At 42.6% G+C, this 25,397-nt stretch overlaps 1 protein-coding gene across 4 annotated transcripts in view; it reads right to left on the bottom strand.

The window, feature by feature from the left end:
* The window catches only part of HAPLN1 (hyaluronan and proteoglycan link protein 1), a 103,379-nt gene that overhangs the window by 47,560 nt on the left and 30,422 nt on the right, over positions 1-25,397 (bottom strand). For 3 of the 4 annotated variants that reach the window (XM_030567733.1, XM_030567736.1, XM_030567735.1), the window contains exon 2: positions 12,315-12,438. In XM_030567733.1, coding sequence (XP_030423593.1) covers positions 12,315-12,411 — 97 coding nt within the window. In that variant the 5' untranslated portion in view covers positions 12,412-12,438. Of the gene's footprint in view, positions 1-12,314; positions 12,439-13,022; positions 13,086-25,397 lie in introns of those variants that run through there. The other variant, XM_030567734.1, reaches the window with a different exon arrangement.

Raw genomic sequence — 25,397 nt, 5'->3', positions numbered from 1 at the left:
TATCGTAGTAAAAAGGAGAGGATAAATTAACAAAGCACAGGTAGGAACAAAAGAGAAACAAACAAAAAAAGTCCCATTCAATTATATTACATGAAGGCAGACAACTATATTGACAAATTTTATAAGTGCTTCTATAAAAATGCAAGAAGTCTAAATACTAAAATGGGTGAACTTGAGTACCTGGTATTAAATGATTATACTGATACAGCAGGCATCACAGAAATTTAGTAAAATAATGATAAATCAATGGGACCTGGTAACATCATGGTACAAAATATGTAGGAATGATAGAGTAGGTCACGCTTGTGCGAGAATGGTATATATATGAAAGAAAGCATGGAGTCAAATATAGTGAAAGTCTTAAATGAATCAAACTGCACCATAGACTCTCTATGTATAGCAATTCCATGCTTGAATAATAAGAGTATAGCAGTAGGAATATACACTGACCACCTGACCGGGATGGTGATGGTGACTGAAATGGGGATTAGAGAGTCTACATAAATAGAAACCTCAATAATAATGGGGGATTTCAACTTTCCCCATATTGACTGAGTACATGTTATCTCAGGATGCAGAGATAAAATTTCTAGACATTATTAATGACTGCTTCTCAGCGCAGCTGGTCCTGGAACCCACAAGAGGAGAGGCAATTGTTGATTTAGTCCTAAATGGCACACGGGATCTGATCGAAGAGGTGAATGTAGCTGAACCACTCAGTAACAGCAACCATAATGTAATTAAATTTAACATCCTTGAAGGAGGGAAATACAAAGAAACCCACTATAGTAACATTTAAACTTCAGAAAGGGAACTGCACAAAAATGAGACCAGTTAAACTGAAATTAAAAGGAACAATCACAAGAATGAAATCCCTGCAAGCTAAAGGAACACTTAAGGAAGACTGGGCTATTATGGAGAAGCTACATGAATTCTTTGTATCAGCCTTCATTGCAGAGGATTTAATTTGAGGGAGATTCCCATACCTGAGCCATATTTTTTAGATGACTAATCTGATGAACTGTCCCATACTGAAGTGCCAATAGAGGAGGTTTTGGAACAAATTGATAAATTAAACAGTAATAAGTCACTAGGGCCAGACGGTATTCACTCAAGAGTTCTGCAATTTCATATTGAGTTCCTTCAGAACTACTAATTGTGGTATGTAACCTATCACTTAAATCAGCCTCTGTACCAGGTGACTGGCAGATAGCTAACATGACACCAATTTTTAAAAAAGGTTCCAGAGGTGATCCTGGCAATAATAAACCAGTAAACCTAACTTCAGTACCAGGCAAATTGGTTGAAACCATAGTAAAGTACAGAATTATCAGACATGTAGATGAATACAACACACTGGGGAAGAGTCGACATAGCTTTTGTAAAGGGAAATCGTGCCTCGCCAATCTATAAGAATTCTTCGAGGGTTCAACAAACATGGACAAGGATGATCCAGTGGACTTAGTACACTTGGACTTTCAGAAAACTTTTGATAAGCTCCCTCATTAACCATTCTTAAGCAAACTAAGCAGTTATGGGAGAAGAGGGAAGGTCCTCTTATGGATTAGTAACTGGTTAAAAGACAGGAAACAAAGGGTAAGAACAAACAGTCAATTTTCAGGGTAGAGAGAGGTAAATAGCAGGGTTGACTCAAGCGCTATACTGGGACCAGTACTGTTCAACATATTCATAAATGATCTGGAAAAAGGAGTAAACAGTGAGGTGGAAAAATTTATAGGTGATACAAAATTACTTAAGAAAGGAAGTCTAAAGCAGACTGTGAAGAGTTACAAAGGGATCTCACAAAACTAGGTAACTCAAGAAATTCAGTGTTGATAAATGCAGAGTAATGCACATGGAAAACATGATTCCAACCATACATACACAGTGATGGGGTATAAATTAGCAGTTACTACTCAAGAAAGAGATGTTGGAGTCATCGTGGATAGTTCTCCGAAAACATCTGTTTAATGTGCAGCAACTTTCAAAAAAGCTAACAGAATATTAGAAACCATTAGAAAAGAAACAGATAAGAGAAAATGTCATAATGTTACTATATAAATCCATGGTATGCCCACTTCTTGAATACTATGTGCAGTTCTGGTTGCCCATCTCAAAAAAGATTACTAGAATAGGAAAAATTACAGAGTAGAGTAACAAAGATGATTAGGGATATGGAACAGTTTCATCTGAGGAGACAGTAAAGAGATTGGAACTGTTCAGCTTGGAAAAGAGATGACTGAGGTTGGAAATGATCGAAATATATAAAATCATGTGAAGAAAGTGAATAAGGAAGTGTTATTTACCTCCTTATTATAAGCCAAAAACCAGGGGCCACCCAATGAAATTAGTAGATAGCAGCTTTAAAACAAACAAAGAAGTACTTCTTCATACAACACACAGTCAACCTGTGGAACTCATTGCCAGAGGATGGTGTGAAGGCCAAAACTATAATTGGGTACAAAAAAGAATTAGTTAAATTCATGGAGGCTAGGTCTCTCAATGGCTATTAGCCAAGATGAACAGAGATGCAACCCCATGCTCTGGGTGTCCCTAAACCTCTAACTGCTAGAAGTTAGGCCTGGATGACAGGGGATGGATCACTCAGGTAGGGTCTACACTATCGCTTAAGTTGATCTAACAACGCAAGTTTCACTCTGTCCAAACCCTCACTATGTTGGTGGGAGATGCTCTCCCGCTGACACAACTACCACTTCTCGCTGAGGTGGAGTCATTATGCCAACAGGAGAGTGCAGCTGCGCCGATGTAGCACTATAGAGTAGACTTGCCCTCAATAAATTGTCCTGCTCTGTTGACTCATCCTGAAGCATCTGGCACTGGCCCCTGTTGGAAAATAGGATACTGGACTAGATGGATCATTGGTCTGACCCAGTATGGCCATTCTTATGTTCTTAATAAATGTTTTATCAGTTACTATCTGCAGCAGCAAACCCCCTTCTCTATGACTAAAAACAACAACAAAAACCCCTTGTGTTTGTTGTAATGAAAATCTGCTGACTGTTTAGGGTGTCCATTTCTTTTAGAGACCGACCTTTGTGTGTCTTTCCTATGTACTTCCCTCCAACTCTTTGAGGTTAAAGGACATTCCTTCAGGACAGCTAAGAGCATAGGGATTACTACTTAGTATTCCACTTGAGCTGCTGCATATTGAGGAGGGAGGGGGCTTTTTGCTTATGTGTTCTCAGACAGACAGCATACAATCTGGCACTGAAAGTTCTCTCCCGGATAACTTACATGCCCATTGCAGACCTTCCCTAGAGAGAGTCGTGGGTAACAGAGATTTGCCTGTACCTCCCTGAAAATGTAAACTGTCGTCTCGGTCTGTTTATCTACTGCTAAACTCAAGGAATGGATTAATCAGAATCCATCCCGGCAGTGAGACTACAGGAGGACTTCTTGAACAATCTTGGGTTAGATCCCACTGTATTATTTGAAATTACACAAATAAAACCTCTGTCAAAGTTATCAAAAAATTATCCTTTAGCTCTACCATGTTATATTTAATTTTAGGCCATGGCTACACTTACAGTTTTGCAGTGCTGGTAGTTACAGCTGTGTTCGTACAGCTGTGTAGAGCCAGCGCTGCAGTGTGGCCACACTGACAGCTACCAGCGCTGCAGTCTGGCCACATTTGCAGCACTTGCAGCGCTGTTGGGAGTGGTGCATTGTGGGCAGCTATCCCAGCATTCAAGTGGCTGCAATGTGCTTTTCAAAAGAGGGGGGTGGGGTAGAATGTGACAGGGAGCGTGGAGGAGACGGACAGAATGGATTTTTGGAGTTGACACTGTTCTCAGCTCCCTGCCTTGCAAGTTCTAAGGACTGGAAGACACACAGTGCCTACCTTCAATCATTTTAAAAGTTCTAACTCCCTTTCCCCACTCCTCTCTCATTCACTAAATGCAAATTATGTACTTCTAAATACCCGTCAGACCAGATAAGCAACTGCTCAACACGGACTTCCCCCTCCCCCTCTGCCGTGTGAGAGTGCTGTTTCTCTCTTCAAGCAAACAGCTGTGAACATTCCAAAGTAATTCCCCTGCCTGCCTCCGCTCGCTCAGCAAACAGGAGCTGTGTTTGTTTTTTAAATAAGCAGTTTGGCTGAACTCCGAGCTCTCCCTTTCTTCCGGTTTGTTGTGGACAGGAATTCTGGGATACCTCCTTATACCCCGGAGGTCAATAAAAGCGCTGGTGGGCGTCCACACTTGCTGACCAGCGCTGGATCACCAGCGCTGGAATCCCTACACCCGAGGCTCGACTGGGTGTACAGCCAGCGCTGCAACCAGGGAGTTGCAGCGCTGGCCGTGCTTTGCAAGTGTGGCCACATCCTAAGTTGCAGCGCTGTAACCCCCTCACCAGCGCTGCAACTCTCTAGTGTAGCCATGGCTTTAAATTAAAAACAAACAAAAAAATAAGGATCCTCTGGAAGACAGGTTGTCAAGTCTGTCCCCTTGTTTGGGTATGGCTACACTTGCAGCTGTACAGCGCTGGGAGTTACAGCTGTCTTCGTACAGCTGTGTAGGGAAAGTGCTGCAGTGTGGCCACACTGACAGCTATCAGCGCTGCAGTGTGGCCACATTTGCAGCATTTGCAGCGCTGTTGGGAGTGATGCATTGTGGGCAGCTATCCCACAGAGCACCTCGTCCCATTTTGGCACCGTGGGTTGTGGGAAGGGGATAGAAGGGTGCGGGTCATTCCGCTTCCTGTCCCAATGCCCTGTGATGCATCGCTTCACATCCCAGCACTGTTTTTCCGTGCACGTTTGGCGCCATTGTAACTCTCCCAACAGTTTCTGTGCAGCGCGATTTCTGTGGGAAATGGAGCCCGAGCTGCTGAGTATGCTGGTAAGTCTCGCCAGCACATCACGTTTGGCAGTTGAGCTATTCCTTCAGCTCCAAAGTGACAGTGAGGAGTCCGACGATGATATCGCGTTGCCTGACGCGTATGACACTAAATTGCTTGTGGCATTCACAGAAATGCTCAGCACCATGGAACACCGCTTTTGGGCTCGGGAAACAAGCACTGAGTGGTAGGATCACATCGTCATGGAAGTCTGGGATGACGAGCAGTGGCTGCAGAACTTTCGGATGAGAAAAGCCACTTTCATGGGACTGTGTGCTGAGCTAGCCCCCACCCTGCGGCACAAAGACACGAGATTGAGAGCTGCCCTGCCGGTGGAGAAGCGGGTGGCTATTGCAATCTGGAAGCTGACAACTCCAGACAGCTACCAATAGGTCGCGAACCAGTTTGGAGAGGGAAAGTCGACCGTTGGAATTGTGTTGATGCAAGTTTGCAGGGCCATTAATCGCATCCTGCTAAGGAGAACCGTGACTCTGGGTAACGTGCAGGACATTGTGGATGGCTTTGCACAAATGGGTTTCCCGAACTGTGGAGGGGTGATAGATGGGACGCATATTCCTATTCTAGCACCACTCCACCTAGCATCCGAGTACATTAATGGGAAGGGGTATTTCTCTATGGTTCTCCAGGTGCTTGTGGATCACCATGGGCATTTCATTACCATTAACACAGGCTGGCCTGGAAAGGTGCATGATGCATGCATCTTTTGGAACAGTGGCCTGTTCAGGAAGATGCAGGCTGGGACTTTTTTCCCAGACAGGAAGATCACAGTAGGGGATGTCAAAATGCCCATTGAGACCCCATTTACCCGTTAATGCCTTGGCTCATGAAACTGTATACAGGGAAGCTTGACAGGAGCAAGGACCAATTCAACTACAGGCTGAGCCGGTGTCGAATGACTGTGGAGTGTGCTTTTGGCCGTTTAAAAGGGTGCTGGAGATCTCTGTATGGGAAGCTAGACTTGGGGGAAAGCAGCATCCCTGCGGTTATATCTGCGTGCTGTACCCTCCATAATATTTGTGAAGAGAAGGGTGAAACATTCAGTCAGGAATGGACCTCCGAGGTTCAATGTCTGGAGGCTGAATTTGCACAGCCAGAGAGCAGGGCTACTAGAGAGGCCCAGCACAGGGCTACAAGGATTAGGGATGCCTTGAGGAAGGAATTTGAGGCTGAAAACCAACAGTAATGTTTGGTGCCTTGCACGGGAGTGAAATGCAGTGGTTACAATGTTAGTAAGAATATGTTTTTCCTAAAATGATTTGCAGTGCCTGTTTCTTTCCTGGGCTACGGTATCTTTCACTTTCTGCAATAATAAACACTGTTTTCAAAGCCAAGAATTCATTTATTGAAAAGAAAATAACTTTCTTGACAGACACACAACATTTTGGGAACCTAAAAGGGCAGGGGATGGGGTAGTGAACTGTACAGTCACAGGTTTGAATATGTCCTGTCAGGAGTGCTGTACAATGACTGCTGCACTTCAGGATGAAAATACTGCATGGTGATGGGGGTTGAGTGCAGAGCGTAAGGGTCGTAGTTCTCAGGGCTGGTTGGTGAACGTACAGGTGTTGGGGGCAGCTGGTGGTGGTAAGAACCTGGATGCTGGCGAAGGGGGTTTGGAGCTGTCATTGGGGCACAAGGGAAAGAGCTTTGGGACAGGGGGTGAGGGCCGGCATGGTAGTGCTCTGCCTGCATGGCTACAAGTGACTAGACAGAGTCCGCTTGGCGCCCCAGGATGCTTATCAACTGCTTTGTTCTTTTCTTCTTAGCTGCTGCGTTTCTCTGGCAGATCCTGCTTTCCCTTTCCATCCAGTCCTGCAGTTTTTTCCTCCAGTCCTGCAGTTTTTTACTCTCTCTGGCAGAGTGATCCATAACTGCTTTCAGCATGTCTTCTTTGCTTTTTCGCAGCTTCTTCCTGAGGTTTTGTAGCCTCTGAGCAGTCGATGATACGGGCAATCGAGTAGTCAAGAACACTTTTCAAAAGGCAAAAATGGCAACAGTTAAAAGAGGCAGCATTGTTTATAATCTCACCCAGACAGTTATTCCCACACATTGAAGGAGTTTACAGTCTTCACTTTAGCATACTTTTCCCATACCAAACAGAGTGCACATAACCCACAGGAAGCAGGAAATGGTGAGTAAGGGGGACTGATTGCTTCAGGGATGTGCAGGGGTTTCTGTGCATTGGGGAAAGCAAACTGCTTCTGGGGGCAGCAACACTGAACAGTCTCCCAACATTTTCCACAGGAGTTAATCCTGTAAGATATCTCACTGCTGCGGGTCACCTGGGAAGAGCAGGAGGGTCTTCTACAGCAATGCGGATTCCGCCCTGGCCCCTATGCAGCTTGCCTGTGTGGAGAAATGGTCCCCCCACTCCTCGTTGCACATTGGCACGGACGCGTTAGCCTGACTGGGACAAGGACCACAGTGGCTCTCCCTATAAGCTTGCGCAAGCGCATTGCCCACACTCTGGCTGAAACTTTTGAAGAGATTACCGAAGCCGATTACCACGACGTGATAGACCACATCACACATCAATGGGCTATTCCACATCTAGGCATGCATGCATGCAGCCCTAACCCCCGCTCCTCTCCCGAAACATTTCCATCCTGAAAATAAAAGCCGCTTACCGGCAACCCGCTCCTCTGCTTGTCCTTCACCAAGTACTGGCTGCTGCAACTGGCTGCCTTCCTCCTGGCTTGAGAAAAGTTCCTGGGTGCATGCCTCCTGGGACTCCAGGGTGTCTCCCCCCACCCCAGTACCCTCAGTCTCGGTTTCCTCCCCCCGCTCTGAAGTGTCCATCGTGGTCGTCAGATTTGCAGTGGGGTCACCCCAAAGTATCGTGTCCAGCTCCTTGTAAAAACAGCAGGTCACAGGGGCAGCGCCGGAGCGGCGGTTTCCCTCACGGGCTTTGCAATAGGCACTCCGCAGCTCCTTCACTTTAACCCTGCACTGCACCACGTCCCGGTCATGGCCCCTTTCCAGCATGGCCCTTGATATCTGCCCATAGGTATCATAATTCCTAAGGCTGGAGTGCAGCTGTGACTGCACAGCTTCCTCACCCCAAACACTGATGAGGCCCAGCAACTCGCCATTGCTCCATGCTGGGGCTCGTTTGGCGCATGGAGGCATGGTCACCTGGAAAGATTCACTGATTGATTGCACTTCACACCTAGCTGAGCAAACAGGAAGGGGATTTTTTAAATCCCAGGGCATTTAAAGGACGGGTCACCTGAGGCCAGGGCAGTAGAGTGCGAACTGATGAGCAGAGTGGCTGAACAGGCATTCTGGGATACCTCCGAATACCTCTGGAGGCCAATTACAGCGCTTTTGGTGGCCACACTGGCGGAGCAGCGCTGCATCACCAGCGCTGCAATCATTATACCCCAGGCAGAGCAGGAGTACAGCCAGCGCTGCAGCCAGGGAGATGCAGCACTGTATGTGCCTTGCAAGTGTGGACAGTGAGTAAGTTGCAGCGCTGTAAACCCACCACCAGCGCTGCAACTCTCCAGTGTAGCCAAGCCCTTTGTGATCATACAAGATAGTTACTCAGAGCTTAGGGCAATGTCAATTCCAGGCTTTTATATGCCAATGCAAATGGGAGATTAAAGGTGAAGCATCCAGCATTGCAGGCCACGGTAGGATCTCCTCTTTCCAGTTGGCTCTACAATTTACCAGGGCTTGGTGCTATTTGCTTCTTTTTAATAAGCTTCCAAAGCAGGCCAGCTTTTCTGATGAACAGGGTAGCCTACCATGAACCAGAATCCAAAGAACTTCTGTGGTTTTTGCACTTTTTTGTAGCACAAACCACATTTAATAATTTGAGTCTTGGTTTGGGAAACCCTGGAAAGTGATGTTGTGCTTTGGAACCTTTATAAACTGAAGGAACTTCTCAAATTCAGAATCAAGAACTCAGTCCTGCAAGATGCTGAGTGACTTCTCCTCTCAGTACGAGATGAAAGGGGCTTGGCACCTTACAGGATTGGATTGCAAGCATGCTAAACTCATGTGTGTGCAGACCAAGCCTAGAAAAAACTGTCTGTGCCTTGTGTCTGTTAATGAAAAAATATTGGGACAGCAAATCATTTAAGAATTTTAATTAAACTGAAAAATTTTCAATACCGTTTATTTTCTGACCTCAAAATCTCTGCTAACCCTTGCTTAAATTGAAGTATTAACTCAACTTGCTCATTCTTCGTTGTAGAATTCAGAAGTAATGTTACTGGTGGTGGCAGATCAACAGCCTTGGAGACTGGAGTCCGCTGTCAATGGAGCAGGTAGTATCTGGGTAGCAGTATAACATATTTCCCTACGCTGACTTGCTTCTGAGTGGCAGACCTTTCATGGAGGATCATCTCTAAAGGTAAATTCTCTCTTTTACCAGTTTAATGTGAGGCCTCTAGGATGAAGCAATCAACAATGAGGCTAATTAGTAACATTGTAGTGGAATTTTTATAATGGGGCCATCTGCCTATTAAGAAACAAACTGATAACTCAGTGAATAGGCCATGCTCAGTTATCTGAATTGTGTGATTTTTGGTCACTAATGAGCTGGGATAGAGCTGAACCAAAGGCCTACAGGAGAAGAGATGCTCTCTCTAAGGCCACCGCTATAGTGTGTATATTCTATTAGCAGCTTCCTTACAATATCAGGCCAAAGTCTGCTCTCAGTTATACTAGTATAAATAAGGAGTAGATCCACTGAAGTCAATCAAGTTACACTGAAACCATTGTAATTGAGAGAAGAGTCTGGCCCACTATCTTTTGAGATAACTAGCTACGTAGTTGATAGAATAGCTATTAACAGCTCTGTGATTGGCTAGATATGATGCAGTTGCTTGGATTTCCCCATCCTGACTGGGACTTCAATCAGAGTTAGCTGGCTGAACCCACAAAAGACAGAAGGACTGATTCTGATCTCAGCTATGCCAGCATAAATCTAAAGTAACTCCATTGAAGTAAATGGAGTTATTCTGGATTTTCACTAGCATAACTGAGAGCAGAATTGGCCCAGACATTATGTTGATTGGCTAGGGGAAGCAACAAAAAGAAATAGCAGAGATTATTTCTCGCCCTTTGATTGTAGGGGGTATGCCTGACCTTTGTAATTAAAAGTTCACAGCTGAGAGATCCTGTTAAACATTCTGTGCAGTTTCTGGTTTTCAGACAGCAGCAGTGGCCAAGAGCACTTTTCTCCATCCAGTGTCAGCTGGAAGGTTGCAACCTTTCCTTTTCAATGTGGACCCTGCTACAGTTATCCAGAACTTTGTCATCTCCAGACTGGAGTACTCCTGTGCATTGCTCCCTATGACAACAGTACTGTAAACCTTTCAGAGACTTCAGCTGTGCTGAAGAATGCCACTGCCTCCTTTATTTGGTGGTGCTTTTTGCATGTAGCATTTTACCCATATGCTCCAGAGCCTGAACTAACTTCCATCTTGTTTCTAGGTCTGGATCTTTTCATGTGTTGTGCAGCTCTAGGCAGAATGTAGTTCCAACCCTAAATGGAGCCTCTGGGCACTACCAGAATACAAATAAATTAACAAAATAATAGTTAATTGTAAAAACATCAGGTGTGCAGTCTAACCTATTATGCCCTTTACAATTTGCATCCTGTGTATCTTAGGAGTCACTTCACTGCTTGTGTTCTATACTATGCAGTGTAGTGGTCTCTCTCACCAACAGAAATTGGTCCAATAAAAGATATTATCTCATTCACCTTCTCTGTGCTCTATACTGACCATTCAGTTCAGATGATGTGCAACAGCTAAATAAAGTCCCTTGATGTTGTGTACATCCACAAGTGGGGTTAGGGCATTTTCAGTGGATGACCCTCAACTGTGAAATTTACTCTCCCACTTGGTCTTAGAGAGCCTGAATCAGCTGAACTTCAGGGCTCGTAGTAAAGCTGGACTATAATAATTACTCAGGCTTTATTCTGAGGAGGTGAATTGAAAGTGGAAGAGCTCAGATTTTGTGGGGGAAAGAGGTTTAGCAGATGTTTTGCCAGCTTTGAACTATCCTACTATATCCTTTCATAGACTGAGTTGATTGTAAGCAGAGAGACTGACAATAAGTGAATTGTACAGTTTGAAAAATAAACTCAAAGTAGTAGGTGAATAAGCAATTTTAAGAGGTGAAATTTAGGTAGAGCTGCCTTTGGTTTTGTTTAAATGTTTGCTTCAGCACTAAGGGTGATCTTCAAAAAAATAAATAAAAGTCCAGTGCTATGAAGCAATGAAGTGTTATGATGAGAAAGGAAGACTTTAACATTAATTAGACATCAATGTCAAATATAAAATTCACTTTTGGGAATGAATGCCCACTGTGTCACAGTACCATTATGTCTTCAGTTTGATTTGCATATTTCTTTGACCTTCATAGCATGAATATCTTTATAGTGAAACCAGCTCTCAGTGACTCTTATTTGACCTTGAAGATATAAGGGCTTGGTCCTAATAGGTGCAAAGCACTTACAAATCCCTGGAAAGTCATTGGGAATTGCAAGTGCTCTGCACTTCTCAGTATCGAGCCTTAACTTGATATTTTACTTTTATAAGGAAGCTCAAATAACATAATTTGATGAGTAGTAAGAAAAAGGCACCAAACTTTTTTTTCCCTCTCTCTCTCCCCCTCCCCCTCTCACACACACAGAGCAGTAAAACACCACGTTTCTTAATTCTGCAAAATTTATATGTTAGAGCTATTATCTAAACCAGTGCTAGTAAACATGAGGGAAGGCATATCTCTGCCTGTCCTTATGGCATAAATGTCCTGCCTTTCCTCATGCAGGATGACCCTCAACAACTGAAGCTGGGACTGAAAAAACATCTGCATTGTGCTGCAGACTCAAATCCTGATACAGCTCTAAGATTTAGGATTCGAATGAACCCAACAAGATTATGCAGAGGGGCAGAATAACTCTACACATTAATTAGAGCTATGTGGAAGGAAATATTTATTTTGGGGTAAGCTATTTTTTCTGACATTTTTGTTGCCTGATTCTGATTTCATTTCACTGTCTTTCTAAATATTAATCAGCCATTATCATAATCTGTGATGTGAAGATTTGGTATGAGCCAGCCTTAAATCATATTTATGCCATAATAAAGTAAAGGTATTTAAATCTGCTGCATTGCTAATTACTTCAGACTGCATTCTATTTTTTTTTTAAATATGCTGGCTTTTACTCACAAATTATTGCAATGATTGACTAACTGCTGTTAAAAGTAAGCAATGCAACTTTCATTTTCCAAAATTTCTGTAAGAGTATAATAATGCAATAGAACAGAAGAAAAAGGGCTCAATATTAACAGTGTAAAAAAAAAACAGGCAGTGCAGCAGGACTGAAAATTAAGAAACATTAAGCACAACAATATCTCTGAGGATTATTAATGTATTGGTAATTTCTGTTGCATATATCTGTATTTCCTTACCTTGGATGTGAATAATTCTGTCATGCTCCAGAGTGTAGTTGCCAGTATGTTCAGCCCAGCAGATAGAAATCAGCACCAGAAAGAGCAGACTCTTCATTTTTTATAGCCAAAAGAATCTTCTTCACTGTGAGAGCATCACATACAAAAAGGCTTGTGAATTTTGGAAATCTTTAGTGTTGCGCTGCACAACTTGTTACAGCCTGATCATGGTATAACGGATCTATAAAATATTTAACCCTCTCTGCTGAAAAAGTTACAGTAGCTAGTATTTTAGACATAAAGACTAAAGCTTTTCTCATTAGAGTTACTTACATCCCTTTAAATTAAACTAGAAATCAAAAAATATTTAACTCTATCTATGCAGAAGTGCAGATATGAACATATACAAGTACACATAAACATACACAAAATAGTAAGCAATAACTGTGCTTCTAAAAATGTTTTAGTGTACTTTTGGTTTTCCAAAACTACTCCATATTGGTCTATTAATGCAAGTAACAATGATCTAGTCTATAACCATATATTGTATAATACAAACCAAAACAAATGAATCCTTAGCAAGTAAATCGTATTTTCATGGCATTTTAGTCCAGGCTGCAAGTTAGCGTAGCAAACTGGGTGTTAAGTTTACTTGATCCAAACAGAAAAGATGACAGAATATTTGTCAGACAGATCACAAAAGGTATATTTTATTTCAGATCCACTTACCATTTTAAAGGGTGCCTAAGTATACAGTGAAATGTTGGGAACCATGCACAAAGTAGGTTAGAGTTCTATAGGCTACCACTGCAGTTGCCCTGATTGATTTTTCATTCATTTCTACCTAGAATGCTGACGCACTAACTTAGTGTGCCAGGTAGGGTCTCTGCAGTCAGCAGAGCTGAGCGCTGCAGGGAAAATTTCTGCCAGCCTCAGAGTAATAATTAGGCAAATGAAGACCTGAAATAGATAACAAGGCATAAAATACAAGAGGTCTTTTGCAGAGGGTTTAAGTTGATGTAGTCTTTAGAGCAATCACTATTATAACACTGGATTCTCTAAATAGAGGAACATATTCTCAAACTTCGCCTTTCAAGAGACTAGGATTTTTTTTAATAAATCTCAGATAATGAGAATGTTATGAAACACAGCTACTTATGACATACTCAGTATATTCTTACTGAATATAGCTTACTAACAGAGAAAGCACATTTTATTATCTTGTTTTCTTATATCAGAGCTAGACAGGAGTCTGACCTTAAACCCAGAGCTGGCTCCAGGCACCAGCTTAGCAAGCAGGTGCTTGGGGTGGCCACTCCGGAGAGGGGTGGCAGGTCCAGCTGTTCGACTGCAATTCGGTCGGAGTGAAGGACCCCCTGCTGAAATGCTGCAGATCGCAATTGCAGCTTTATTTATTTTATTTTATTTTATTTGGCTGCTTGGAGCAGCAAAACCCCTGGAGCCAGCCCTGCTCTAACCCCAGATCCAAACACCCCCAAACTTAGGGGGGTGCTCACAGTCAGAACCCAGATCAAAATCTGAACTCTGCAAACAGTCTCTATCCCTATAATACACTAGCCCCTGGATGTAAATAAATTACTCATGAACATGAAGGTGTTTTGAATCCAGATCCAAATGTGATTTGAGCCGCTCTAGTCATAAGCAAACAAGCACAAATAGCACAATTGTGCTGCTACTTTTTCCCTATAATGGAACTTTCATGTCAGTACTGCTGCAGAATGCTGGGGACAAGAAAACAGGGCTGCCCGGGGTGTGGGGGGAGGGGTAAGTGGGGCAATTTGCCCCAGGCCCCACAGGGGCCCCCACGAGAGTTTTTCGGGGCCCTGGAACAGGGTCCTTCACTCGTGGGGCCTGGCTCCCCCAGAAAACTCTCATGGGGCCCGGGACCCCGGAGCTTCTTCCGCTCCGGGTCTTTGGCGGCAATTCGGCAACGGGGGGTCCTTCCGCCCCGGGACCCACTGCCGAAGAGCCGGGTCTTCGATGGCAATTCAGCAACGGGGGACCCGCTGCCGAAGACCCCCAGGTCCCCTGAATCCTCTGGGCGGCCCTGCAAGAACAAGAGCAGAATATTAACAAACAGGGTCCAACTGCCCAGGGACCCTTACCTTTGATAAAGATGAATCTTTGTGTTATCATGGATTCTAGAGTGAGATGACTTTGAAGTCTGATTTTTGCTTTCTTTAACAATGTTTGATGCCTTGGTTCAGTGATCCCTTGGATAGCCTTTGCTGGAGTGGTTCCTATGTTTTCTGGCTGAATTTTTAAAGATGCTTTTCTCTAGTGAAACCCATAGGGAAAGACAGACAACAATGTCATGCCACCTGCCCTGCCAACTGGTGACTCCCAATGTACTGACAACATTCCCTCTGAGACGCACTGGGGTGAAACTGGCCCATTCTGTCAGCAGACATTGTACAAGTTTACCATAATAGCTCTATCAAGACATGTCAGCTAACCCACTATGGATTTTTGTTAAGCAGAAAGTACCAGTCATGCAAAATTGCAAGCTTGCGGACTAAGCCAGGATTTTAATGCATGTCTTCAGAGCCAGTATTTCCCCACCCACACAAAATAATGCTGCCAGCTATTCCAAGCTCGGAAATGGCCCATAAGGGGCTCTTGCAGCCAGAACATAAATTAAGAGAAACCCTGAGGCTAACTTAGTGTTTTCTGAGAACTAGTCACACTCCTGAACAGGCTGTTACCAGGAACACAAATATGGGTCCCATTTCCATTGATGTGTTTGGTGCAGGAGCAAAGAATCAGAAGTATCAGGCCCTAGATATCCAGTAACATCAATCACTTCTCAAATTCCCTCTCTTAGTCTCCCATTAAGTTGCATACCACAGTCATACATTTTTTTTCCATGACTCTTCTCCATAATTTTTTTTGGTCAGGCAGGCTTTGCACAACCGATCCTAGTGGTAGAGTGCAAGGTTAGGCCTGTGTACAACAGTGGTAAGGACTATCTTTCTCCCTCTGATACACAATCTGACTGAATATATAGTTAACTTCTACAAGAGAGCTGCAAACTGATAAGATTACTGAAGGTGTTGCAATTTTTCTCATAACCACATGAGAAACTGCAAGGCGAGGAGACAACTCAGGAATTAGAAGCTGAACTGCCTGTAGTCCCTACTTCTGGCCACTAGAAGCTGCATGCTCTTATCCTTCTCCAGCTTCATTATGGTGCACTAAGACTGGGGGTAATGTGATGATTCCAGCACAACCCAAGGAAGTGAAGTACAATGGGTGGGGAAGTCCCCTTGCATTGTTGTGTTTATTTCAGGTTCAATTTGCACTCTGAAACATGTGCACACTAATGGGTGTCAAGATCTTTAGATTTACAAGTTCAAAAGGCAGGAGTCACACGACAGGTCCAAAATGTGATTTAAAACAAACAAAACCAAACCAAAAACCCTCATGTATTTTATACTAATCTCTTGATTTTTTATATGTTGAGGATGGCAGTGCTGCATTAGCTTTCTTAATGGAATAATTTACAATGGGTCATTACAAGGGTTTTCCCAAATTATTATGTTTATAGGAGCTAGCCAACAAATGGTCAGTATGCATGCCTGGGCACGCACACCCACCCGCGCGCACGCACGCACGCACACACGCACACACACACAGTTAGGATCTCTGTGTGTGGTTTCCCTGCCTATGATCAAGTTTATCTCCTGCTACGGTTACCATCCCTGCCAGGCTCACTTTGCCTTTGTAATGCACCAGAATTACACCAGATAGTAGGGGGACTTTAAGATAGGTCCTGGAGGAGACTATAACAAGGTGCCCTCTCTAAAGATTCATCCTTTGCCCCTGAAAAAATAACCCAGCATCTTAATCTTGGGTCTGTCTGAGCTGTGATCAATTCAGGACTAAGTTGCAACAGGGAAAAAGTGGCTATATCCTTAGGGCTGTCGGGAGACAGTTTGACCTTCAGCATAAGTTAGAGCTGCCTCAAGACTTCTCTAGTTTATCACTACCTACAATGGCCTTTAAGGTGCTGTTGTGGATATTGAGAATTTCTGAATCAGGGTATATTCTGACCTCGTCCCTTCTTCCTTCTGGAACATCCCCTATGACTGGAGCTATGATTTTGGAGGGGACACGGAGCTGGAATACTGCAAAGCAGACTTATCAGGGCCAGTGATTTGACACTCAGTATATTGTAGGTGTTCTAGAAGCTATTAGCCAAAGCAATTTGCATCTTCCACTCCAGCCTAAAAAAAAAATACTAGTTTCTGCTTCTGCAGCAGTCCAGGAAGACTCCAGGGGTGACATGATGGGTGTGAATATTTTGATATTAAAATGAATACAACTATTGGCAGTCAGTGAATGTTGGGGGAGAATGATAATGGTTTTCTGGGCTCAAGAAGTTTGCACTGCTTTAGATTGTTGTAGTTTACATAATCTACTATCTTACTAGATAGGGATGCAAAGAAACTGAGTATTTACTTCTAAAAATTATTTTTAGAGGCTCTCAGACCTTAGTATAATAGTCAAGAACTAGACAACAAATTAATTTTTAGGGCTTGCTTTGTGTTCAATTTATAAATTCTCTCAATTTGCTTCCCCTTGGTGTAGTAGGAAATCATGATGTTCATCAACTAGAGTACATTTTATTATATTTAAGTGGCCGTTACTAATCTAGACTACTAACAAGTGTAGAATGCTAAAAAGCATCATTAATTGTATTTTGATAGCATAGTCTAAAAATCAGTAACATGCCTTGATTCAGCAATTCCACCATTTATGTAAGAAATATTGTTTTGAAGATGTATTCAAACAGTATGATGTATAGAATGCAATGTTAACTAGTTATTTTCATAGGTTTAATTTTTTTCTGAAGAGATTATGATGTGCTATTCCAAATTATTTTTTTCCTTAGTGAGTGAAGAAAGTTATGTTATTGCAGGAAGCCTGGAACACAATCATTTTACAAGGCAGTTCTCTGTTTCCATCTCTCATGATCACACCAGTGATTGTGTGCATTACCACTCTTCCTGTATTAGACTGCAAAATAGAGGTAGAATAGCTTAAATGGCAAATCTTTTCCCTAGGTATGCACAGGAGGGGAACCTCTGTGCCTGCGTCTCACCTCACTTGGATCAGGTGTGGATCAGTGCACGATCCCCGCTGCCTCAGACCCTGTGGATCCATCTCTATAGGCCCAAGGCTGCTCATCTGGGGAAGGAGAGGGGTAGGAAGGTATGGCAAGGAGGACATTCATCACCCCCAGAATTCCACAGGAACCTCACAGCAGCCGCAGAACTCCCATTTCATTACATGTGTATAGGTGTGCCTAGAGGCTAGACGGGTGCCAGAAGGAGGCAGTGGCAGAAGAAGGAATTGTGGGACCTGCGCTACTAGGAACTGGAGGAAAGCTAAAGCTCTTGGAGCTAATGCAGAAGCACAGGGTCTCTGAATGGATGTCCTGACCTGATGTGGATTCCCCAGAGTTTGGGTCTAGACCTACTGCTTCTTCCACAAAGAATAATCTGTAGGAAACTGCATATGGGGAATCTCTCAGTTTTCCTTCTCTGTAGGTTTTACCATGGGAGTGCATGATTGACTCCCTACATACTATATGTTTATCACCAGTGGGCACCTTTCAGCCTTACATTTTTGAAGCACAGTGGCTAATAAGAAAATAGAACTCAGGCTTACTAACCAAATCACCCCATTCCTTATGATTCCTTAATATCACTCAAGAGCTAAACTAGGTAAACTGATCTCACCGTCATGAACAAACTCAACAAATTTGAGTTATGGAAGACAACTGGAGGCAGCAGGTCTAAGAACACCCTACTGCCACCCTGGAGTGTTTAATCCCAGGAACCAGCAGCATGGATGAATGGGACAGAAGGGCATCCCTGAGGTAACAGTTATGACTTTCTAGATCATAACCATCCCTTAAACTATGACTGGAAACAAATAAGAAGTCAACACAGAATGCCGAGCAAGGATGTTATGTACTCATAATGGCTCACAGATACAACCCGTTGCAGTCTGCTCTAACTCCTGAGTCCTTTAGCCCCCAAGTAGAGCATGTTGCAGTAATTCCTGCCTGGAGGTTACAAATGTGCTGATTGCTGTGGTAAGGTCTGCACCAGACAGGCATGGTTGCAGCCTCCTGTCCCATTTTAAGGGGAAAATGCACTGTATGCCAAAGCTATTACCGGGGACTCTAAAAGCAATGATGTCTCAAAAATGATCCCAAGACCACAAGTGAAATGCAAAGCTCAGCTATATATCTCCAGTAGAAGGCATCTTCAACAAACCACACTCAGATAAGATGGAAGTGGCGCTGGTTTGAACCTAAGCCAGTTTGTTTCTATTTGCTTACTCACCTCTGTCAGACACAAGGCAAGCAGAGTGAGCATAGTTTCTAGGTTTGAGTAAAAACAGATATGGTTCTGAGTGTCAGCTATATAACTGATACTGCGGGACCAAACATCTTACATTGTCCCTTGTGGCTATACGCACACATTGAACAGGAAAAATGATAAGATGGGACCCTATATGGAAAACCAGTGGTCAGTACTGTCAAATGCAGATGATAGATTCAATAAAACCAACATGGATACTTCAGGAGAAAAAGAAGATTTATCTTTTGGTTAGGGGAGAGGACAAGACTCAGAGCTGATAGATCTCAGTGCTATTCCCAGCTGTGTCACAAATGTCCTATGTTAGTTTGGGCACATCAATGCTCTCTATGTCTGTGCTTCCCCATCATAAAATAGTAATATGTGCCATAGAGATGCCTGTTAATAAGAATAAATACATACATTTCTAGAAGGGAATTGCCAGTTACAGATAGGAATAGCACCTCAGTACTAATCCCGTGCCTACAACTAAACTGGTAAATAATTGATAATGAAATAAAGATCAGCTAGCGCTGTGCCAGTACCATCTTCTTAGTAACCTTCGCTAAAAATAGAAGGATAGAGACTGGGCAGTAAATGTCAAGGATATTAAGCAAGAGGGTTTGTTTGTTTTTCCTAGAGCCTGTGCAGCTACACTTCCTCTTTAAGAACAACTGGCATCCTCTCCTCATAAAGCTAACAATCCTCCTCATCATGGTCTTTACCATTTACTGGGGGGCAAGGGTATTCAGGTAACAGGATACAATTGTCTAAGACCTTCTTTAGCAAAATTGAATGAAACTCAGCCAGAGAATTTGGTATATTTCTAACTTCTTGCCTGATACTGCTCTCTCATTGCTAGTTAAGTCAGCCTAGATCCAATCTTCATTGCATCAAAAATAGACATAGATATTCCTTGCTATGAGAACACCTCGCTGTGCAGCAGAGTTCAGGCCGGTCAGGATCAGCAGGCTGCCCTCCACTCTGAACAGTTCCAGTGGATGGGATTTTTCTGATGCTATGGCAATGGAAAAGAATGATTGATTTGCCTCTCATAGCCGCAGAATAGGAATGTAAAAATGCTCTAATCTATGATGTGCTCAGTCTGAATCAAAACAAGTTTTCCACTGGATTCTCCCTTGCCACTTCATTAGTCATAGATAATTTGTAAACTTGTGAGGATGTGGGACATGTAAGTGCCAGACTGCCAGTGTTTGTGGTTAACAAGTTGCAATAATAGTCCTCTAACCATAGACAGAATAGCTCAATGAAAATGCAGAATGACTCCTCAGAGATAGCTGAAAACCCCTTTGCCTCTATTGGTCCTCCAGCAAGAAGGCAGATAAACTGCTTTCAGGGTGAGGGAAATATATGAAGCATCTCTTCAGTGACTTAGGGTAGGTGAGTTTTATCTTGAACACACAGGGACCCATATTTGACCATGAGCTGAAACTGGAAGCCCACACTTAGCATAGATTAGAACGGACTTTTTATTTTTTAATCACTGACCTATTTGGAAGCTGTTGGGTTTTTTTCTTCCAACCGTAGACTTTACAACAATGATTCATGCATTCACAACCTTGAAGACAGATTACTAATATTTTGGGACCATCCTGGAAAATAATATCTCATAGACTCCAGCTAATACAAAATGGTACGCTATGAATATACAAGGGTTTCATGCATGAAAATCAAGGAGAATCACACTCTGAAAGCTACAGGGGCTGCCTGTAATTCAAACATTGTCATTCAAGATCTACGTTTAGTACATAAAGCCTTAACCTTAAACAATATTGGTTCAATTTACATAAGTCATTGTTTGGTGTCTTATCTCTCGTTAGGACACTTGTCCTCAGCAAATTGGAACCGATGACAGAGCTGTGTTATATTTTTGAGAGGAAAGGAGCCAGGGCCTTAAGAAGTGGTTCTCCTTCTAATATGACATGATATAACAGTAATTTGTGCATTATTCATATATTTGAGAGAAGCAAGGTCAAATATGACAGGGAGCCAGGAACTCTTGTGTTTTCAACCTGGTGCTATCATTGATTCAGTATATGCTTATGCTGTGATTTAATTGCTGCTCTATTTGTACACCTAGAACCTTGGATAGGTATCTTTTTACTAAAAAAATATCTTTGGGTAAGTGCAACGCCTAAACCCATATTTAGACAACTGAATGAGTGGCCTCATTTGAAATGGTGCTGAGCAACTACTGAAGTCAACGGAATATGTGAGTGTTCAGCAACATTGAAAATCAGATCGCTTATTTAGGCATCTAGATACAGATTTAGGGGGAGATTTTCAAAGTCACAAAGACAGTTAGATGTCCAGGGCTCACTGAAAGCCAATGGGAGCTTGTGCCTAGCTTCCAAAATCTCCTCCCGAGATGCCTAATTCTAGTTATCTGTGTTGCAAAATATTAGAGTCAAAGCACCACAGGGCTAGAAGGGACTGCAAGGGTCATCTAGTCCAGTTGAGAAAGCTACTAGGGGGGAAGCTGTTCTAGACTTGATTTTAACAAATAGGGAGGAACTTGTTGAGAATTTGAAAGTAGAAGGAAGCTTGGGTGAAAGTGATCATGAAATCATAGAGTTTGCAATTCTAAGGAAGGGTAGAAGGGAGTACAGCAAAATAGAGACAATGGATTTCAGGAAGGCGGATTTTGGTAAGCTCAGAGACCTGATAGGTAAGGTCCCATGGGAATCAAGACTGAGGGGAAAAACAATTGAGGAAGGATGGCAGTTTTTCAAAGGGACGCTATTAGGGGCCCAAAAGCAAGCTATTCCAATGGGTAGGAAAGATAGAAAATGTGGCAAAAGACCACCTTGGCTTAACCACGAAATCTTGCATGACCTACAAAATAAAAAGGAGTCATATAAAAAATGGAAACTAGGTCAGATTACAAAGGATGAATATAGGCAAACAACACAGAAATGCAGGGGCAAGATTAGAATGGCAAAGGCACAAAATAGAGCTCAAACTAGCTATGGGAATAAAGGGAAACAAGAAGCCTTTTTATCAATACATTAGAAGCAAGAGGAAGACCAAGGACAGGGTAGGCCCACTGCTCAGTGAGGAGGGAGAAACAGTAACAGGGAACTTGGAAATGGCAGAGATGCTTAATGACTTCTTTGTTTCGGTCTTCACTGAGAAGTCTGAAGGAATGTCTAACATAGTGAATGCTTATGGGAAGGGGATAGGTTTAGAAGATAAAATAAAAAAAGAGCAAGTTAAAAATCACTTAGAAAAGTTAGATGCCTGCAAGTCACCAGGGCCTGATGAAATGCATCCTAGAATACTCAAGGAGTTAATAGAGGAGGTATCTGAGCCTCTAGCTATTATCTTTGGAAAGTCATGGGAGACGGGAGAGATTCCAGAAGACTGGAAAAGGGCAAATACAGTGCCCATCTATAAAAAGGGAAATAAAAACAACCCAGGAAACTACAGACCAGTTAGTTTAACTTCTGTGCCAGGGAAGATAATGGAGCAAATAATTAAAGAAATCATCTGCAAACACTAGGAAGGTGGTAAGCTGATAGGGAATAGCCAGCATGGATTTGTAAAGAACAAATCGTGTCAAACCAATCTGATCACTTTCTTTGATAGGATAACGAGTCTTGTGGATAAGGAAGAAGCGGTGGATGTGGTATACCTAGACTTTAGTAAGGCATTTGATACGGTCTCACATGATATCCTTATCGGTAAACTAGGCAAATACAATTTAGATGGGGCTACTATAAGGTGGGTGCATAACTGGCTGGATAACCATACTCAGAGAGTAGTTATTAATGGCTCCCAATCCTGCTGGAAAGGTATAACAAGTGGGGTTCCGCAGGGGTCTGTTTTGGGACCGGCTCTGTTCAATATCTTCATCAACGACTTAGATGTTGGCATAGAAAGTACGCTTATTAAGTTTGCGGACGATACCAAACTGGGAGGGATTGCAACTGCTTTGGAGGACAGGGTCAAAATTCAACATGATCTGGACAAATTGGAGAAATGGTCTGAGGTAAACTGGATGAAGTTCAGTAAAGACAAATGCAAAGTGCTCCACTTAGGAAGGAACAATCAGTTTCACACATACAGAATGGGAAGAGACTTTCTAGGAAGGAGTATGGCAGAAAGAGATCTAGGAGTCATAATGGACCACAAGCTAAATATGAGTCAACAGTGTGATGCTGTTGCAAAAAAAGCAAACGTATTCTGGGATGCATTAACAGGTGTGTTGTAAACAAGATACGAGAAGTCATTCTTCCGCTCTACTCTGCGCTGGTTAGGCCTCAATTGGAGTATTGTGTCCAGTTCTGGGCACCGCATTTCAAGAAAGATGTGGAGAAATTGGAGAGGGTCCAGAGAAGAGCAACTTGATTAAAGGTCTTGAGAACATGACCTATGAAGGAAGGCTGAAAGAATTGGGTTTGTTTAGTTTGGAAAAGAGAAGACTGAGAGGGGACATGATAGCAGTTTTCAGCTATCTAAAAGGGTGTCATCAGGAGGAGGGAGAAAACTTGTTCACCTTAGCCTCTAATGATAGAACAAGAAGCAATGGGCTTAAACTGCAGCAAGGAAGATTTAGGTTGGACATTAGGAAAAAGTTCCTAACTGTCAGGGTAGTTAAACACTGGAATAAATTGCCTAGGGAGGTTGTGGAATCTCCATCTCTGGAGATATTTAAGAGTAGGTTAGATAAATGTCTATCGGGGATGGTCTAGACAGTATTTGGTCCTGCCATGAGGGCAGGGGACGGGACTCGATGACCTCTCGAGGTCCCTTCCAGTCCTAGAGTCTATGAGTCTATGATTGGCAACCTTTCAGAAGTGGTGTGCCGAGTCATCATTTATTCACTCTAATTTAAGGTTTCATGTGCCTGTAATACATTTTAACATTTTTAAAAGGTCTCTTTCTATAAGTTTATAATCTATAACTAAACTATTGTTGTATGTAAAGTAAATAAGGTTTTTATATTGTTTAAGAAGCTTCATTTAAAATTAAATTAAAATGCAGAGCCCCCCAGCCTGGTGGCCAGGACCTGGGCAGTCTGGGTGCCACTGAAAATCAGTTTGCATGCTGCCTTTAGCACACATGCCACAGGTTGCCTAACCCGATCTAGTCCAAGCCCCTGCCAAGATGCAGGATTGTCATTAATCTGTGTCCCAGGTTTCTTGTCTGGCCAATGTGGCTGAACGTTTCAAAAGCTTGTGCCTAAAATTAGGCACTTAGATATATATTTAAGTTCTTAGCAGAAGGGCCTAATTTCCAGAAGTGCTAAGCACACACAGCACCCACTGAAATCCAGCTATAGGTTTTCCAACACCTCCACGCTTCAGGCCACTCAGTTAAGAACCTAAATATGAATTTACCCATCTACGTTTGAAAGTTTGAGCTGACAATAAATTACTTTCACCTACAGGAGGAGGATTGGTGAGGATTAATTCATGAATGATTGCAAAGAGCCTTGAAGAGAGTAAGCAGTATATAAGTGCTAAGCATTTTCATTGGTACCTTTTCCTCAATTGGGTAGTTTCATTACCATAGCTTGTACTATTATATTATTTATGATATTGTCAGACACCCAAGAACCTTAGGTCATGGGATGCCTTTAGAAATAGTCATTTAATATTTATTTTAAATTTAAAATAAAGGACTAGATGAAAAAGAAGAATAAAGAAGAACTGTGTTGCCATAGTCAATGACTTACATTTGTATAGCATCTCTATTATTACCAATTACACTTTTAAAGGCACAAGTCCTAATTCTGGCACTGTTTCTCATTAAAATGAAGCATTCATTTGACAGCCCTGGGCACATTTTATGTGTTTAGCAAAAAAGAATTCCTGTATAGCTTGGTGATTTCTCCCTGTGTCATTAAGTAACTGCATTCTCATCTTGTCTCCCTAGGGTTCATCTTGCATGAACATCCTTGTCTTACAATGGCATGACAAAGAGAGTAACGGGGAGGAGGGACAAAGAAGAAGAAAGGATAAAAGAGTATGACAGGAAAGATGATGAGGAAGCAGCTCTTCCTTTTTTATTTAAATGCTTTTACTGTCTGTATGCCAATATTTTGGTACATTTGTTTTTATAAGTCAATTTTCCTTACACAATGATCACTATATTTTTTTCCTTCAGCTACGTGTCTTCATATAAGAAGAAAATGTATGGCCTGAGTATGCTCTTATTTGCACTTGTGTAAATCTAGAGTAACCCCATTGTAGACACTGGAGATATACTGATGTCAAGCTGATGTAAGCGCAAAGAGAATAGGATTCTTGCATATGCAAGTGTCATCAAAGTGCAAGTAGAGTAGCATCATAACATAATCCCTCCAGATGCTCTGCTCAGGGAATTCCTCAATGAGCTCAGCAGGAGTTCCATAATAGAGTAGAGGTGTGATTGGACAGGCTCATGATAGCACTGTTACAATGCATATATTGATGCCATAGGCAGGTATAGTTGCAAGGGACCTCCAGTGCCTGCACATTGGCTGGGATTTTCAAAGGGGCCTGTGGAAGTTAGGTTCCCAATTCCCATTGAAAGTTGATGGAAGCTGGTGCCTGATTCCCTCAGGTCCCTTAGAAACTGCCAGGCCTGATGTATTAAAGCATTGGCTGGGTTCTTTGTGGGCTTACATTACAATCCACTGTATTTACATGCTTACAGCTTTTGAACAAATTCTCCCTTTGGACTTGGTTATTCTTGGTCCAACTTT

The sequence above is a fragment of the Gopherus evgoodei genome, chromosome 6 (assembly GCF_007399415.2).
Source record: "Gopherus evgoodei ecotype Sinaloan lineage chromosome 6, rGopEvg1_v1.p, whole genome shotgun sequence".
Classification (NCBI taxonomy): domain Eukaryota; kingdom Metazoa; phylum Chordata; order Testudines; family Testudinidae; genus Gopherus; species Gopherus evgoodei.
The sequence above is the reverse complement of the archived record's forward strand: the minus strand, read 5'-3'. Positions and strand labels throughout refer to the sequence as shown.